This window comes from Macrobrachium nipponense, chromosome 5, assembly GCF_015104395.2.
Source record: "Macrobrachium nipponense isolate FS-2020 chromosome 5, ASM1510439v2, whole genome shotgun sequence".
Taxonomy (NCBI): Eukaryota; Metazoa; Arthropoda; class Malacostraca; order Decapoda; family Palaemonidae; genus Macrobrachium; species Macrobrachium nipponense.
The window spans coordinates 48,547,527-48,566,747 of NC_061107.1; the positions used below are offsets into that span (position 1 = coordinate 48,547,527).

Genomic DNA, 19,221 nt, shown 5'->3' on the forward strand with positions numbered 1-19,221 from the left:
CAACTTTGACTACCGAAATAGTTGAAAAACGCAATTGTAAGCTAAAACTCTTACAGTCTAGTAATATTCAGTCATTTATCTTCATCTTGAAACAAATTCAAAGTCTCTAGCACAATATTTAGATTTATGGTGAATTTAAAAAAAAAACTTTCCTTCCCTCCGCGCGCAGATTCTCCGCCGCAAATCTCCGAAATGCGTACGTCACATTATCGTTATATTTGCTCCATTTTATATTAGGCGTTTCATAGAGTTTTATATATGAAAATGTGCGCAATATCATTTAGAATACATCTAAAAATATTTGAAGGTTGTAGCTTTTCTCATTTTTGAAATATTTGCATATAAAAAAATATATAAAAAATTCGGCATTCGGTCAACTTTAACTCGGCCGAAATGGTCGAAAACTGCAATTGTAAGCTAAACCTCTCACAGTATAGTAATATTCAATCATTTATCTTATTTTTGAAACAAATTGGAAGTCTCTAGAACTATATTTAGATTTATGGTGAATTTTTGAAAAAAAAAAAAATTTTATGTCCGCGCATTACAAATTCATGCATCATTTTGTGATAATATTTTCTTTGTGTTGCTTTGATCATTTTACAATGTGTTATATACCAAAATGATCGCAATTTATTGTATAATACAACGAAAAAAATTAACTCATTAGCTTTAACCGTTTTGCTCACAGCGTGATTTGAATACAATTATATGTGAAATTTTGTTTTTGCGCTATCATAAATCGCATTATTTATATATGATAATTATATTTTTTTTCATTTCTGATGGTTCCATACTAAACTTCAGGCAATGAGAAAAAAAGGAGCCAAAAATGAACTCTTAATCTTGAAAACTAAGCGCACTGTGATTTTTTGAAAAAAATATTTTTTCCCCTTCGGCGCTCACTCCGAGACCGCCTCGGCATATGGGAGACGATTTTTATTATACCCCTTCAGCGTAAGAGGGTTAACAGCTAGTCCGCAAGAGCTCACAAACATACGTCTTAATTGGAAGATGGTCGAAAGCAAAGTGGAGTGTTTACATCCAGGCAGGAGGGCCTACCCCCCTACCAAACAGTAATTACTGCCTAACCACCTTGTTCAAGAATTTAACAGCCATATTCCAGTCTACTCTGAAAGTAATTCCTAATGTAAAGGACCGAGGGTTTGTATATTATGTAGGAATAAACTGATCAATCCTTTATAGAAAGAAAACCAACAAAATTTTTATCCTTACAGTACATCTACCTTGTGAAAAGAGCATGACAGTAGTACTTATGATCAAGCCTTTATAAAAACAAAGGCTATAAAATTTGTATGACTACTGTATATCTACTTTGTGAAAAAAAAGCGTGACAGTACTCATGATAAATCCTTTATAAAAACTTAAACTACAAAATTTTTATCCCTCTTGCATACCTACTTTGCAAAAAGAGCATGACATTACCTAAGAAAAAAAAAAAAAAACAAAAAAAAAAAAAAAAATCAACCTTACGCTAAAAGGTCGATATATCGCTGCTTTAATGTAGCCCAGGAGAAGGTATTGAGATCTAAATTCACTTTTTTAGAACGAACAATCTGAGGACGAGAACACCACTGAGCAAGACTCTTTTGCAACTGTTGAGTTGTATTATAGAGACATTCCTGCAAAACAAAAACAATTATTACTGTACATCATAAATAACGTACAAATTAATCTTTTCAGATTTAGGTAACCTATCAATTCTCTGTACAATGTCTACTTCACATTTAGCACTCGCAACACTTTACTTTAAGTATATTATAAACTTATTTCTCAATATAAATTATTGTTCCTTATTAGGCATCCTCTTGATAATTTGTGTACAACAAATTACATTCAAAATGTCTTTTAATGAATTCAGGAACTCTTTTACAGCTGGTATAATGTACATGGGAATGGAAACACACAGAATAGACTAGCGTGCGTGCATTCATGTGTTCAGTAGCGTGAGTAAGTTCATATATCCGTAGAACAAATGAAAGAGATATAATCTCTAGTATTGGAATTGATGGGCAATTAGACAAAAAATTGTTGTAGTGGCCACAAGACACTGGAGATCCAAAATTGATTTCAGATGCATTGAGAAGGGAAGTGTGATGCAACACTCAATAATATTGACGAACTTAACAGTTCAATGTCTGATAATTGTTCTCTATATTTCAGATGGATTCTGTTGTTGCTACTTAAAAATGAATTCTCTAGACTTTTAAATGATGTGTAGTGATAAAGACTCGTGGTTGTTTGACAAGTGAGGATAAGGGGATAATTATACACATGATATTTTTGTGGAAGAGTAGTAGTGTGATCTAATGATTTTCTTTGAAATTTTCTCTAATTCATTTTATTCCATTTTTATGTTAGCTATTTTGGGAAAATAAAGATTATATTTTTGTATATCAGGGGTTTGAATTTGCCTAAGATTTAATGATTAATTTTCAGCTAGCTACAGGGATGACAGGTGATGGGAACAAACCAAGGTAGGTCTCGCTATCAGTTCTCTCCTTTTAGTTAAATAGAGTTAAATGGGTTCTTTTGATCCCTTAACACACACACACACACACACATATATACTACTATATATATATATATATATATATCTATATATATATATATATATATATAGATATATATATATATATATATATATATATATATATAGATATATATATATAATTACATTATTTCATATTTCATATCCACTCATATACCTCCCTAATGTATTAAATCTATATGTATCACATACAATAAGTAATAATCAAATCTCACCCATCTGGCAGTAATGCTTCGCCAGTATGGGACTGCTCTGTATTCATTGCATACACATAATTGTACCCCGAACACACACCTGTGGAAAAATCTCAGGATACACTAGACGGTTAGGGCATAGAGGGAAACACCCTGCTCCAACTGCTTCTAACATGGCAACTCCAAAGAATTCATGATGAGCTGTTGACACAACCACATCTCCTGTGTGCAACACTTCCCAATATCTGAAAACAAAGAAAATAATTTCTTGAGTGTTATACAATACAAAAAACCAATAAATAAACAATTATTTCTTTTTCAATACAGTTTAATTACTCTAACTACTACAGTCACTGTAATGATTAAATCTCCATCCTACTTTCATGCACACTTGAACAACAAAAATTATTAGGTAATTTAACAAAGCCAATGCATACACAATACCAATTTACAGGGCTGGAGTTACCAATTTGTTCTAGGTTGAGAATAATTATATCTTACCACACCACCATTCTAAAACAAAAATGAAGAAAGCGTTAGAATCTGATGACTGATGGGATTCTGTCAAATCTTATCCTTTTTGGTTGACTATATTTGGAATGTGACATCAATACATTTTAAAATAGTGTTGCATTTTTTTCATACTTGAGTTAAATAACTAACCATCAGTGTCCAACCAAGTAACTATATACAGTGGTACCTCGACATACGAAAGGCTCAACTTACGAAAAACTCGAGATACGAAAGCCAATACGAAAAATTTAACGGCTCTACATACGAAAAGTTTTCAAGATACGAAAGTTTTCTGAAAGTCCGAGATTCGCCTGGATAACAATTTTGAAAATCGCGCCGCACGCCGCCATCTTAGTACTAGTAGACTCACCACCATCCTCCTGCTCTCCCAATGGTTCCTGATGCTAGTCGTGGCCATGAAATCCTTCTCTCCTATTGGCCAGCGTCCCTCCCATCATGCATCTACTATGTACACGTGGTGGCGTGCTTCGGCCACACAGTACCAGCATTGTTATAATACCCACGCGGTATTCGTTTTCGGGATCGTCAATGTGTACGTAATATTTAAAAAAAAAGTGACCAAGATCTCTCACATGGGATAAGTGATCAAGGTCTCTCTCATGGGATAACTGGAAACTTTGCAAGGTTGGTAGAATCTCCACTCCCTGCTGAACAGAGGGTGTAGACCAATCATTTACAACATGCATACCAGTATGTATACGTATAATCAAGGCACTTCAGTTTATGTTGGTCAGTTCCCAAATCAGTTGCAGAGAGAGCATTTGGTTGAACAGGGTTTTGATGGACACCAGGGCCAACAGAGTCATGAGGTGCAAAAAAAGAACCAAGTGATAAAAACAGAAAGTTGAAATTCTGTATAAAAAAAAAAAAAAAAAAAAAAAAAAAAAAAAAAAAAAAAAAAAAAAAAAAAAAAAAACAAAAAAAAAAAACCTACGTAAATTTTAAAATAAAGTAAAAATCAAAAAGAGAAAAAAAAAAAAAAACGGAAGAAATTAAAGCCGCTTTTCATAAAGTGCAATCATTTGTAGAAGACACCCCCCGAAAAGGAACATTGTGAAAAGTAGGCAGAAGCAATCTTCCTTGGATAGTTACGTATGTAGTACGGACGTATATATTTTTTAAAGTGTACATACATACATATGTACCCCCCCCCAAAAAAAAATAAAAATAAAATAAAATAAATAAAACGGCAGAAATTAAAGCCGCTTTTCATAAAGTGCAATCATTTGTAGAAGACACCGCCCGAAAAGGCTCACACAGGAACATTGTGAAAAGTAGGCAGAAGCAATCTTCCTTGTTCCTTGGATAGTTACGTATGTACGTAGCCTCACTCGAAAGGTAAGCTTCCACATTTTACGTACAGTATATTTCTTGTTACCATGTACACTAACCCTTAAACGCCGAATGGACGTATTAAACGTCGAGTCAAAATGTCTCCCGTATGCCGAATGGACGTACCATACGTCGACTCAAAAATTTTTTTTTTTAAATTCACGGAAAAATACTTATAGGCCTACCAGCCGAAAACTTTTGAATCACGCATCTTGGGGGATGCTGGGAGTTCACGGATCAAGGTGTTGTTTTGTTTAGAATCGTTACGCAGGCGCGCAAGCGCGAATTTCTTTCTTGCCACACTAAAAAGTCTGTGACACATCTCGGAAATTATTTCGTCACTTTGACATAATTTTTGTACCATTTTAAATTAGCCGTTACATGATTGTAGCTTTTATCAGTTTTGAGATATTTTTACATAAATAACGATAAGTGCCAAAATTTGAACCTTCGGTCAACTTTGACTCTACCGAAATGGTCGAAAAACGCAATTGTAAGCTAAAACTCTTATATTTTAGTAATATTCAATCATTTACCTTCATTTTGCAACTAATTGAAAGTCTCTAGCACAATATTTCGATTTATGGTGAATTTATGAAAAAACTTTTTCCTTACGTCCGCGCGGTAACTCTTCCGAAAAAAATCATACATGCGATTGTGGTAATGTTTGCACCATTTTAAATTAGCCGTTACATAAAGTTTTATATATGAAAATGTGCGCAATTTCATGCACAATGCAACTAAAAACAACCCATGGTTGTAGCTTTTATCAATTTTGAAATATTTTCATATAAAAAATGATAAGTGACAAATTTTCAACCTTCGGTCAACTTTGACTCTACCGAAATGGTCAAAAAACGCAATTGTAAGCTAAAACGCTTATATTCTAGTAATATTCAAGCATTTACCTTCAATTTGCAACAAATTGGAAGTCTCTAGCAAAATATTTCGATTTATGGTGAATTTATGAAAAAAATAACATTTTCTTTACGTCTGCGCGGTAACTCTTCCGAAAAAATCATACGTGCGATTGTGGTAATGTTTGCACCATTTTAAATTAGCCGTTACATAAATTTTTATATATGAGAAATGTGCGGAATTTCATGTAGAATACAAAAAAAATAATAATTGAAGGTTGTAGCTTTTTCTCATTTTTTTTTGAAATATTTACATATAAATCACGATAAATAGAAAAAAAACCACGTTCGGTCACTTTGACCTCTACGAAATGGTCGAAAAACGCAATTGTAAGCTAAAACTCTTACAGTCTAGTAATATTCAGTCATTTATCTTCATCTTGAAACAGATTCGAAGTCTCTAGCACAATATTTATATTTATGGTGAATTAAAAAAAAAAACTTTCCTTCCCTCCGCGTGCGGATTCTCCGCCACAAATCTCCGAAATGCGTACGTCCCATTCTTGGAATATTTGCTCCGTTTCATATTAGGCATTTCATAGAGTTTTATATATGAAAATGTGCGCAATTTCATGTAGAATAAAACGAAAAGTATTTGAAGGTTGTAACTTTTCTTATTTCCGAAATAATTGCATATAAAAAATACATATACATAAAAAAAATCGACATTCGGTCAACTTTAACTAGTCAGATATGGTCGAAAACTGCATTTGTAACCTAATACTCTTACAGTATAGTAATATTCAATCATTTGTCTTCATTTTGAAAGAAATTGGAAGTCTCTAGGACAATAGATTTATGGTGAATTTTTGAAAAAAATATTTGTTTACATCCGTGCATTACGAATTCATGCATCATATTGTGATAATATTTTCTCTGTGTTGCTTTTATCGTTTTACAATGTGTTATATACCAAAATGATCGCAATTTAGTGTAAATTACAACGAAAGTTCACAGACCAAGGTGTTGTTTTGTTTACAATCGTTACACAGGCGCGCATGCGCGAATTTCTTTCTTGCCGCACTAAAAAGTATCTGTGACACATCTCGGAAATTATTTCGTCATTTTGACATAATTTTTGTACCATTGTAAAATGATATTGTTATGATACAATAAAGTTTTATACATACTTACCTGTCAGATATATACTTAGCTTTGGACGACGGAGTCTAAAGCTAAGTATATATCTGACAGGTAAGTTGAATGTATAAAATTAGCCGTTACATGAAGTATTATATATGAAAATGTGTGCATTTTTATGTAGAATACAACAATAAAATGCTCATGATTGTAGCTTTTATCAGTTTTGAGATATTTTCATATAAATAACGATAATTGCCAAAATTTCAACCTTCGGTCAACTTTCACTCTAACGAAATGGTAAAAAAACGCAATTGTAAGCTAAAACGCTTATAGTCTAGTAATATTCAAGCATTTAACTTCTTTTTGCAACAAATTGGAAGTCTCTAGCACAATATTTCGATTTATGGTGAATTTATGACAAAAATTACATTTTCTTTACGTCCGCGCGGTAACTCTTCCGAAAAAATCATACGTGCGATTGTGGTAATGTTTGCACACCAAATTTTATTAGCCGTTACATAAAGTTTTATATATGAAAATGTGCGCAATTTCATGTAGAATACAACAAAAAATAATTGAAGGTTGTAGCTTTTCTCATTTTTGAAATATTTGCATATAAATCACGATAAATAGAAAAAAACCACGTTCGGTCAACTTTGACTCTACCGAAATGGTTGAAAAACGCAATTGTAAGCTAAAACTCTTACAGTCTAGTAATATTCAGTCATTTATCTTTATCTTGAAACAAATTTGATGTCTCTAGCAAAATATTTAGATTTATGGTGAATTTTAAAAAAAATCTTTCCATCCCTCCGCGCACGGATTCTCCGCCACAAATCTCCGAAATGCGTATGTACCATTCTCGGAATATTTGCTCCGTTTCATATTAGGCATTTCATAGAGTTTTATATATGAAAATGTGTGCAATTTCATGTAGAATAAAACGAAAAATAATTTTTGAAAGGCGTAGCTTTTCTTATTTCCGAAATAATTGCATATAAAAAATTATATAAAAAAAATTCGACATTCGGTCAACTTTAACTCGTCATATATGGTTGAAAACTGCAATTGTAAGCTAATACTCTTACAGTATAGTAATATTCAATCATTTGTCTACATTTTGAAAGAAATTGTAAGTCTCTAGGACAATATTTAGATTTATGGTGAATTTTTGAAAAAAATATTTGTTTACGTCAGAGCATTACGAATTCATGCATTATTTTGTGATAATATTTTCTTTGTGTTGCTTTTATCGTTTTACAATGTGTTATATACCAAAATGATTGCAATTTAGTGTACATTAAAACGAAAAAAAAGTAACTTGTTACCTTTAACCGTTTTGCGCACAGCGCGATTTGAATACAATTATATATGAAATTTTGTTTTTGCGCTATCATATATCGCATTATTTAGATATGATAATGATAATTTTTTTTCATTTCTGATGGTTGCATACTAAACTTCAGCCAATGACAAAAAAAGGAGCCATAAATGAACTCCTAATCTTGAAAACTAAGCGCACTGTGATTTTTTGAAAAAAATATTTTTTCCGCTTCCGCGCTCACTCTGAAACACCTCCGGCACACGGGAGACAATTTTTTTTTACCACTTTGGCGTAAGAGGGTTAATTGGTTACAATGCTCACTTACAGTGAGTCTTATTTTCATTTATTTTTACTTTCATCAGCAATTTTCTTTGCACTCCTGGTTAACTTCAAGAATGGCCCATACTACAGAACTTACATACTTTTGAAGTAGTAGTGATTTTATGAGTTTTATATGTCCTCACAATGAACTCAATAAATTTGACTGAGCCTGGGGCTGGTGACTGACAGATTACTAATTTATTTTCGGTTTTATAAAAAAAAGTGGGAACTATACTATTTTGAGGAGGAGGAAAATGTCCGATATATTCAGCTGACAGACATTTAATGCATTAAGAAAATGTGAAGCAAATTTGCCTAACTACAGCAACAGGTGTTAGTGTTGGCCAAGTAGTACACAGTTAATTACTAACACAATTTCTAGGGCAGTGGTTGAATTCTATTATATCCAATCAAATCAATTATATTAAATCAAATTTATTATGTCTATTATATTTATTATATCTACTAGCTGACTAACCAGGCACTGCCTCGAAAACTCTGAATGACAATTAATAAAATCTCTCTCTCTCTCTCTCTCTCTCTCTCCTATAAGATAATTGCTTCAGCTACATTGCCCTGCATTTTTGACATTTTATATTTCCTCCCTTATCAACCACCCCACCCCACATTCCTGTCGGAGCTGAACTTAGACTTGAGGGGCATTAAGTTGTAGCACTATTCATCTCGGTGACGATGAAAAATGATATTGTTATGATACAATAAAGTTTCATACATACTTACCTGGCAGATATATACATAGCTATCGACTCCGTCGTCCCCGACAGAAATTCGAATTTCGCGGCACACGCTACAGGTAGGTCAGGTGATCTACCGGCCTGCCGCTGGGTGGCAGGACTAGGAACCATTCCCGTTTTCTAATCAGATTCTCTCTTCCACCTGTCTCCTGCGGGGAGGCTGGGTGGGTCTTCAATCGTATATATCTGCCAGGTAAGTATGTATGAAACTTTATTGTATCATAACAATATCATTTTCATACATTCAACTTACCTGTCAGATATATACATAGCTGATTGACACCCTTTGGTGGAGGGCAAGAGACAGCTAACTCCCGACTAGACAGGTAAACAACATATGTTGTAGGTATTTATAGACCTTGGTTCCTCTGTGTTTCTAGACGAAGGGTCGACTTCCTAGCTATTGCATAGGAGTCTGCTTCGTCTCAAGAGCCTTAGCAAGATAGTGATCTGTGGCCAAGAGTTCTTGTGGGTCTACCGATGGGGTCTTATCCACTTACTCAGTCGAGCCTAATTGGCATTTGTCAATGGGTGCTAATCCGCTTATATGACAATATGCCTATGCCTATTGGCATAACTAAGGAGCGCAACACCGATCCCGATCACCTGTTCCTAACATGAGGGTTCGCGCTAGAATTGAAAAAGTTATCCCCCAAACTCCTTTGAAACCTCAATAAAATTCACTAAGTTAAAATAAATTCAACTCATATTAAAGGATCAGTGTCGGCTCCTTATCCCAGCAACGTATCCGCTGACACGTATAAACCAAGATAGAAGGATCTCTCGTAGGTTAACTTGACGTCCTTCGTGTAATGAGCAGTCAACACATAGTTGCATCTCTCCTATGTTAAAGCTAATATGTCTTCCTGACATATTGTTACGAAAAGAACAAGAATTTGCAAAAGCTTGCACTTCATGAGCTTTCAAATTCTCAGCTGTTTGAAGGTATCATCAAGTCACTTATGAAGTGCTTTAGAGATCACTATTGTTTCAAAGAAGACTAGGACTTTCTTTGAACTGGATCTCATCTGGATGAAGCCTAGAGCCTGGCTTGCGCCTGGCTGGCGCCTTGGCGCCTGCCTGGCTCCTTGCGTGCCGGCTCCTTGCGCCGGCCTGGCGCATCCTGTTTCCTGGCGCCTGGCTGGTGCTCGCACCTTGCCAGTGCCTTGCGCCTGTTTGGAGCCTCGCACCTGGCGCGTGGCTGACTTCTCCCCACTTGCTGGAGCTTCGAGCTTGTTAAGAGTCTCGAGGAAAACTGGCTATGTCCACATCGGACACTTTTTCCCGATTTGTTCGCCTCTAGCGCACTGCGCCAGGTTGCAGGCCCGCTCCTTCTCCTCATCAGACAATGACAGTGTTCATATTGACTGTCTTTCTCTGGCGTCTTCACGCCTGTTTTGGCATTTGGCGCCTGACTGGCGCTACATTGCCCGAAAGTCCTGAAGATCCACCATCGTTTATCAGGAGACTGGAGAAAGGTGGAAGAAATTCTTTCACTTTGAGCTTTTGGCCTTTCCGGCAAGGGGAGGTGATTTTAGTCAGCTACATCCACTAGACGATAGGAAATCTAAAAGTCAGAGAGACAAGTCTTCATCCGAGGAGGATCCTTATTGAATACTTCCGTTGCTAACGAGTTCTCCTCCTACATGTTGATGAGTTTTCTCGTTGCAGAAGCTTCCCTATCCTTGCCCGAAGGAAGGGAAGGAGCCTGGAAGTTTAAGAGACTGAGCTGAAATTGGTAGGACTCCTGATTTCTAGCTCTTTAATGTATCTCTCAGAACCTTTTGGGAAGTAGTTTGAGCCCTCATCGCGTTCCCAAGACTCTGTCAGTAAACGTTTAAACCTTGTCTTCTTCTGTAAATGACAACGTCAATACATTACCCGGACAATGAAACCTCTATCTGAAAGCGTTGATCCAGGAATAAAAGGCTTTAGTTCTTTTGCCAAACATACTATGCTGGCCAGAACCCATTGCCGAGTCTTCATAGAATTTGATTCCAGATTCTAAAGCACAAAATTTCACTTGTCCTTTTGATCGTTTAGGACCAAGAGAAACATTTGATGAGGAGCAGTTCCAGCTTGACGGAACTCGGAATCTGAGGCCCAAATTAGGATCCCATTCTAAGTATTAGATCTCCTACTCTTATCGTATAGAGGTATTGTATAAGATCCCGAAGATCTTAATTCTCTACTATCTCTAATATTCTTTGTCGAGACAGAGTATATCTTTTTAATGTGTTCATTGATAGCATAAAATACCAAGGTGATTCTTCCTCCTGAAAGGGAAGAAAACCATTATGTGGTTCACAGAGGTATCGGAAGAGGACAGTTTCCCCTTTCCATCTAGCACGATCTGCAGCAACTCTATGTCTTTAACATATTTGAAGGAATTATCAAGCTTCCCTTGAAAAATCCTCTCATTCATATTTACTTCTGGTCAGTCTGCACACAGACAGACCCAGAGAGGATAGATTTTTCAGGTCCAATATTTATAATAGATTCCGATAAAATCTCTACTCTCTTAGAAAAACCTTCCGACACATGCTGAGAGAAGAACGTGACCTCTGTGAATCCAACCTTTTTATTGCCAAAATGATGCATTCATCTTCTTCCTTTGACGCCCATTTATCTTAATATCTGTTAAGAATATATATAACTAGGGGAAAAAAAAAGACTAAAGTTTATTCCCCTATTTAAATTAAAAATGGCGTATCTTGCTACCTCTCTTGTTTCGAGGAAAAGGAAGCAAACTATAAGAAGCTCGTTCGTCTTCTACCTTGCGAAGAGATTTGTGAATACTTTCCGCAGGTTCTCACAACTCTTTCCAATAAATGTTAAACATACGTTAACAGTTATTATCGTCGATCAAGAAGGTTCTCACGGACGTGCAAAATCCCGCATAGAACCTGGTAAGGATCCCGTTAACGTTCTCCGTGTCTGTTTCCAAATAGGTTAAATCGTGCTCTGCCGAATTAAAAACCTTTATAATACCGTCACATTGTGGTAAACGGCATTCATCTAGGAAACTCTTGTAAGGATAGTAGGAATTCTGTAATTAACCACGGTGTGTGCATAAGGCTTAACCGTAACCGTTATCTTAAGGTGAATTTTCTACTACATTCTTTCCTCGCCGAGGCAGAGAGAGATCCTTAGCAAAACAAATACTATGTTATTCATGTTTGCCTAAAAAATCCCCTCAATTCGTGGTTAAGTCCCTGATTGTAGGGTGAATGTACGGTGAACCATTTGATCCCTTAGGAGAGAGAGATGTAACCAACGGCTCACGACCGAGAACCGGATGGTACTGAATTGGCGTTACACAGCCGTCTCGTTCACTGCCTGGCTGCATTCATTCTGAGTGCCAGTTACTCCCTTCAATGAAGGGATATAATAAAATTATTCTCGAGCCTAAGAAAGCTCTCAATATTGCAAATTTAAGCCAAACAACCTTTGTTAAATACCGAAGCTGAGTAGGTATTGTCGAAACAAACCTTTTAAGCGAGGTCCTTACTAGGAAAATCCTGTAAGGATATAGATAATTTCGTAGCGAACCAGAAAAGCAACTATGGTACGCGTATATGACTTGTCATTCAGTAGTCGTATACACTAAGTCTTCTACGACATTCTTTCCTCTCCGACATGCAGAGAAAGAATGGAAATCTTACTCTCTTCGTTCTTTTCGTCAATAAACCCGAATGAGTATTAGTCGAAAGAGATCGCAAATGACAACCGAGGATCGAAGAGAATCTCTCCAGCTATTATTATCTTGGAGATAAGTCCCTATTTTACGCCTTTCTTATCTGGAAGAGCCTCTAATCAATGAATGAGAGCTCGTACGAATCTTGTTCAACTTCCAAACAATTGCCCCTCTTTCTGTAAATGGTTGGTTGCATTAGTTTTTTTTTTTTTTTTTTTTTTTTTTTAGAAGAAGGATGATTTTAATATCCACTTACTATTGAAATAATTCTCACAATTCTGCTCTATCTTCCATTCCTCAAGTTGGGAGAAGATTGAGCAACCAGAGAAGAGCGCTTCCTTTCGAAAGGTGAAGGGCTTTTAGCAGTACCGACTCTAACCTGACAAGGGCTACGGCAGCCTGTGCTACATCTTGAGTCCCTGCCAGGAAAAAGCCGAACTTACTCTTGCCTTTATTGCATTAAGACTATCCTGACAAGGGCGACGGCCGCCTGTGCGACAACTCCCGTCCCTATCAGGAGAAGCCTCGAATGTCTTTCACCTTTCGCTTGGAGGACTCTTGGCGGTTGTCAGGCTCTTCTTGTAGGAGAAAGAGCCTGGCGCTAAGCAGGAGTATCTTGCCTAGAATACTCCTGGCGCCTGGGAGGAGTATCGCGATTGGAATACTCCTCGTGCTCGAAATACTCCTGGCACCTGGGAGGAGTATCGCGTTCCGAATACTCCTGGCGCCTGGGAGGAGTATCGTGCTCGGAATACTCCTGGCGCCTGGCAGAAGTATCGCTTTCCTAGGAGTATCGTGATCGGAATACTCCTGGCGCCTGGTGGGAGTATCACGTTCCGAATACTCCTGGCGCCTGGGAGGAGTATCGTGCTCGGAATACTCCTGGTGCCTGGCAGGAGTATCGCGTTCCGAATACTCCTGGCGCCTGGGAGGAGTAACGTGATCGGAACACTCCTGGCACCTGGCAGGAGTATCGCGTTCCGAATACTCCTGGCGCCTAGGAGGAGTATCGTGATCAGAATACTCCTGGATCCTAGCAGACGTATCGCGCTTGGAAAGTTTTTCTTGTGCGGAAGGTTCCGCGCGCCTGGAAAGTTCCGCGTTCGGAATGTTCCGCTTATCCGGAAAAAGATTCCCGCTTGGAAAGTTCCGAGCGTCTGAAAGGCGATCCTCGCCTGGAAAGTTCTGTACGTCTGGAAGTTTCCGCTTGTGCGGAAGGTTCCAAGTTATTGTCAAATTCCACTTATGTGAAATGTTCTGCACATTTGGAAAATATTCCTTCTTGGAAAATTCCAAGAGCCTAGAAGGCGATTCGAATCTGGAATCTTCCGCCTTTTGGAAGGTTCCGATCTCTTGTACACTTGTTCTTGCTTAAAATTCGACAATACTTCCATTTTCGTCCATAGCCCTCCCTTTCTTCTGAATGAGAAGGACTTCCATTTCCGATGAAGATCCTGGTTCTTAGTGCTTCAGGCGCTTTGTGCCTCTATTCAGGCTCTTCAGGTGCTTTGCGCCTCGTTTCAGGCACTTTGCGCCTGTTTCAGACGCTTTAGGCGCATTGAGCCTCGTTACCGGAGCTTCATGCCCGAGGAGCTAGAAGCTTAAAAGTTATATATATATGTGTAAAAAGCAACTAAACGAAGGAAATTCACCCCCCCCCATATAATTTTCCAATTCCGATTTTTCAAACAACGAAATATTCTTTTTTTAAAGAAATCTTAATTAGGTTGATTGCCATCAGAATAGATATATTTTCATATACACGTACCGATGAGGAATTTATTGAAATAACTATTTCAAACCCCCATGGGATAAAAGCCCCCCCCCCCCCACCCCCCCCCCACCCCCTCCCCGTCCAGCTGTACGGGGGACGAACCTGGATAGGGCAATGCCTCTACCGCAACTGTTATCGAATGATGTCTTCCTTTCTCCGTCTCTTCTGAGGTTCCGATAGCCAGACGAGATTATCTTGCATCTTCATTTAATCTACGCCGTTGAATGTTTCTTCTCCTTATTCGTCAAGACGATAATAATAAGGGGAACACATTGAATTAGGATGCCTTTCCAATGGCTATCCCTGGCAGTCTGGGACGTCCTACAGAACCTGCCGAGGGGACGCCTGATCGGTGGGGATTCTCCATAACCTCCGTACGGCTTTCGACTTTCCTTCTCCTCCGGGTCAGGGAGCTTGGAAGAGGTCTAGGCCTGGGAGCGAGACAAAGCCGATCAGACGCACCCTCTATTGCAATGGGAACACTATAATCACTTCTTACCTTATAATAGCTCGTATCTTGAGCTACATTCCTTTATCTTCAAATTGCAAATGAATTTGTAGTTTCTGTGAAGTAAGAAGGTGATGAGGAAACTACACTACTAGTACTGTTAATATTCTAACTGCTCGTCAGAACGAGAGCTATTAAAGCTTCTAAAGAAAGCATATCTAGTTCTATGTTTTTCTGACTTCCTCAAATAGGAAGTTACCTAATTTTTCCTCAATCAATTCTAACATTTATTACACTTTAATCAATGAATATTTTATATTTCCCTTTCTTGCAAACTATGTAATTGTCTACCGAAAACTTCGGTAGTTACACATACTCTATTCTTCGAAAACTTCGAAGTTAATTCATTAAAAGTTATTAAATAAAAGCGTATGCCGAACCACCGATCCAGTACTTCCCTGTAAAAGTCGGCCCAGATGATCGATGGCGATGAAACACGAAAATCAAATCAGGAGGGAATGTAAACATATGTTTACATTCCCAGCGACAGAGAGAATCTGATTAGAAAACGGGAATGGTTCCTAGTCCTGCCACTCAGCGGCAGGCCGGTAGATCACCTGACCTACCTGTAGCGTGTGCCGCGAAATTCGAATTTCTGTCGGGGACGACGGAGTCGATAGCTATGTATATATCTGACAGGTAAGTTGAATGTATGAAATTATGGATTAGACACCAATGTTAATATTTGTCCTTTTTTACATTTTACTTTTCACCCCTTCTCAACCCTCTTCCTATCGAGGCTCCACTTGGACTTTAGGGGCATCTTGAATGTCACTATGCATATCAGCAACCTTGGATCAGACACGATTATCTATCGTTTTAAGTAATTTTACAAGTCACCCTCTTTCCACCCTCACCCCCTTTGGTGCCAGTGATGTCTTACCCCAACAGTATTCTTGTTCATACGTAAAAAAAACCTTCAGTCTTAACAATAGGATAATTTCTAGCACCTGGCTGGATCCGGTTAAAAACAGATGAAAGCAAGGAATCGTGATATCTAGCAACGCATGTGTAGATCGGGTGAAGAGTGGTCAAGGGCCACTCACCTACGCCACCACGTCAGTTGTGGTTAACCTTTCTTGGCCTTTACCCGGTTCATTGCCCTTTTCGATTGTGTTTAGTCTGTGTGTGTGTTTGGCTGTTATTATGACTGCTGCTCCTTCTCCGCCTCGTCAACATGTGTGCCCCGGAATTCCAGGTTTTCCGTGTTTTTGTTTTTTGGCTTCGGCGGCAACTGATCCCCACATCACGTGTAGCAGGTACCGTTCTAATTTTTGTACTATAACGGATCCTTGCACGGAATGCTGGGCATGGCCTAAAGAGCAGTGGAAGTCATTTTATAGCAAGAAAGAGCATCAGAGGGTTTCGACTCTCCATCATGGGAAGGTTTTTTGCCTCTTCCCGATGCTTCGTCTCCTGCAGTATTCAACTCCCATAGTAGTGTTGTTCCTGTGTCTCCTTCCTTTTCTTCCGTTGATTCGTCACTGGAAGTACCGGGAGGCCACCAGGCGATGTTTGTAATGTCGCCCCTTCTTCTTTGGGAGTTAATTTGATTCCCGGGAAGGGGAAGGCTTTTTCATCATTCCCATTTATTTCAGAGCCTGAGGCGTCCAAGATGGCGGCGATTTGGAAGACGCTAAGGCTAGGGGGTAGCCCGTCCTTGGAGGGGTTGCTCGCTAACCCCCTCCTCAGGCTGGCCAGGCCATCCCCCCTCCTCCTGGCCTTGTCTTTGTGGGTAGCTGAGGTCAGCCATCTTGTATTGCTCTGCCAGTGTCTGCTGCCGCTTCTTCAAGTCAGAGGGAAGCCATGGCGTCAGCCCCGTTGATGACGTCACGGGATCCGTTGTTGTGTATTCCTCCGCCAGTGGCATCTGATTCCCCTTCACACTGAGGGGAAGCCGGGATGCCATCAGCACTTGTGACGTCACTCCCAGTCGTCTGCACTGCTTCTCTCAGCCATGACGTCATCCCTGCCACCCAGTTCACTACATCTCCCTTCCATGTCATTGGAGCCTTCTCTTGCAGATCAGTCTGAGGTTGTATGCCAGGCAGTGTTCAAGAGGTTGGAATCTGTTTTGGATGATAAGTTGGCTGCCTTGTCGGTTGGGAGGACTGGAAAGAAACGTGCTGCTTTGTACCCGCCTCCTGTGAAGAGATCGCATAAGAAGCCAGTGCTGTCTTCCTCTCCCTCTTCCCTATCTATGCCACGTCGGCGTATCAAGTGTTGCAAGGTTAAGAACTTTGCTCTTTCTTCGTCTAAGAGGGAGGAACAACACGGACATGTTCTCGAGAATGTTGGTGTTTCGGAGAGTGTTCGTGTATCTTCCCTTGTGCAATCTGCAGGCTGTGTTGTCCTCTGCATTGAATCACAGGCGTGTTGCAAAACATGGGGCTATTCGTTGCTGTATGGATCTCAAGGCCCCTGTCAAGAGGTCGAAGGTGGTGAGCGAGGTGTTGGTGCAGCAGGAGTGTTTGCCTGCCCCTCTCACTGGTGCTAACAAGAGTTCGACTCTGGGGGATTCTCCTTCGATCTCGAGTGTTCGGGATTCCTCTCCAACTCACGTTCATACGTTTGCCACGCCTGTGACTATTCACAGACATGTTAATAAGTCATCTGTTGGAGGAGTAAGTAGTGATGTTCCTAGTGTTATAGTGGGTTCATCTCAGTAGCCGACGCATGGACCCAGCCCAGAAAGGTTGGTTGGTGTTTCGGGCTGTTTGGCTGCTGATCCTTCCATTAATTTTAATGGGGAAGGTGCCTTAGAGAAGCCTACACATGCTTCTCGTTGTCGGTCTCCGTTGCCAGAGCAGGAGGAGGGAGACACACAAGAGTTTTTGCCTTCCTTTTCGGAAGTTGTTAATCTCATTCGTGGGTTCAACCATTTGGAAAGTAGGACTCAGGCTCGGTCATCTTACACTCCTTCTTGCTTGGAAGCCTTGGTGGGAGTTACACAGGATCCCAAATCATCTCTTCAGCTTCCTTTGTCGGGGCACGTCCAGTCAGTCTTACATAAGGTTAATGCCTCTGTTTTGGATGGTGACGGTTCGCTTCAATCTAGGGGCTCTGCCAAGCTACTACCCCGCCTCTCATGAGGAACATAGGAAGTACTATGCTACGAACTCTGCATTTTTTATGTCACACCATCTTAACCCAGACGTCATTCGTCTGAAGCCAGCACTGACTTTGGAGCAGGTGAGGTCGATGGCTCTGTCCTTGTTTCTGCAAGATGCCTCAGCATTGGAATCTACGGCAGGACTTCTGGTCTGTGGTCATTGCCAAGATAGCTTCTGACAGGTCCCTGGAAGGGTTGGTGAGTGCATCCTTGCTTGCCAGTCTATTGCAGTCCGGAGGCAAGGCGTTTTCATATATGGCTCACCTCACTGTTAATTTATGGGTTAACCTTCTTCTGTCTAGGATGGAGAGATCAGTTGACACGGAGTCCTTGCTGGCATTGAGGAACAGAGACCTGTTGGAGTCCCAGTTTTTGTTTCCTCGGACAGAGCTCGTGAATGCGATAGACCGGCGCCGGGCTGACACCAAAGACAGACTGGTGCACCAAGCCGTGTCTAAGTTGGAGTCTCGTCCTCGGAGACGTCCGGTTCCTCCTCCTCCCCCTGTCCAGCAGCAGTCAAGGAGATCATCACCTGGTAGGCCGTCAAGGAATTCGAGTTCGGCAGGGCCTTCCCGTTCGACTCAGCCTAGGTCAGAGGATCAACGCCCCTTTCCCTCTCATTCCTTTAAGCCAAGGGGCGGCCCTGAGTTTGGTGTAACGCCTTAAAGGTATCGACATCTCCTCTTCCTGAGAACTTTCCTTGGTAGTTAAGGGGTTTGAGCAGCTGAGTTCTCCTAGAGAGCTCAAGCGTCCGACATGGGACGTGGGATGTTTCCTTGGTTCTCAAGAGCTTCACTAAGAGACCATATGAGCCCTTGCGTCACTCATCTGACAGGAACTTGACGCTCAAGACAGTTTTCCTTCTGGCCTTGGCATCTTCCAAGAGGGTAGGAGAGCTCCACGGTCTGAGCTATGAGGTGAAGCACACCAGGGGTTGGGGGTCAACGTCCTTCGAATTTGTCCCATAATTTGTGGCCAAGACCCAATATCCCTCTGTGCACAATGACAGGTTCACTTCGTTTTCCATTCCATTACTGAATGACTTTGTGGGTGGTGATGCTCAAGAACTTTTGTTATGCCCTGTCCAGGCCCTGCATT

At 39.8% G+C, this 19,221-nt stretch overlaps 1 protein-coding gene across 1 annotated transcript in view; it reads right to left on the reverse strand.

The window, feature by feature from the left end:
* Positions 1–19,221, reverse strand: part of LOC135215287 (glycosyltransferase-like domain-containing protein 1) — a 296,564-nt gene that overhangs the window by 11,393 nt on the left and 265,950 nt on the right. Inside the window, exons 10-11 of the mRNA XM_064249831.1 lie at positions 2,867–3,011; positions 1,495–1,643 (exon numbers count right to left, since the gene is read on the reverse strand). Coding sequence (XP_064105901.1) covers positions 1,495–1,643; positions 2,867–3,011 — 294 coding nt within the window. The remainder of the gene's footprint in view (positions 1–1,494; positions 1,644–2,866; positions 3,012–19,221) is intronic.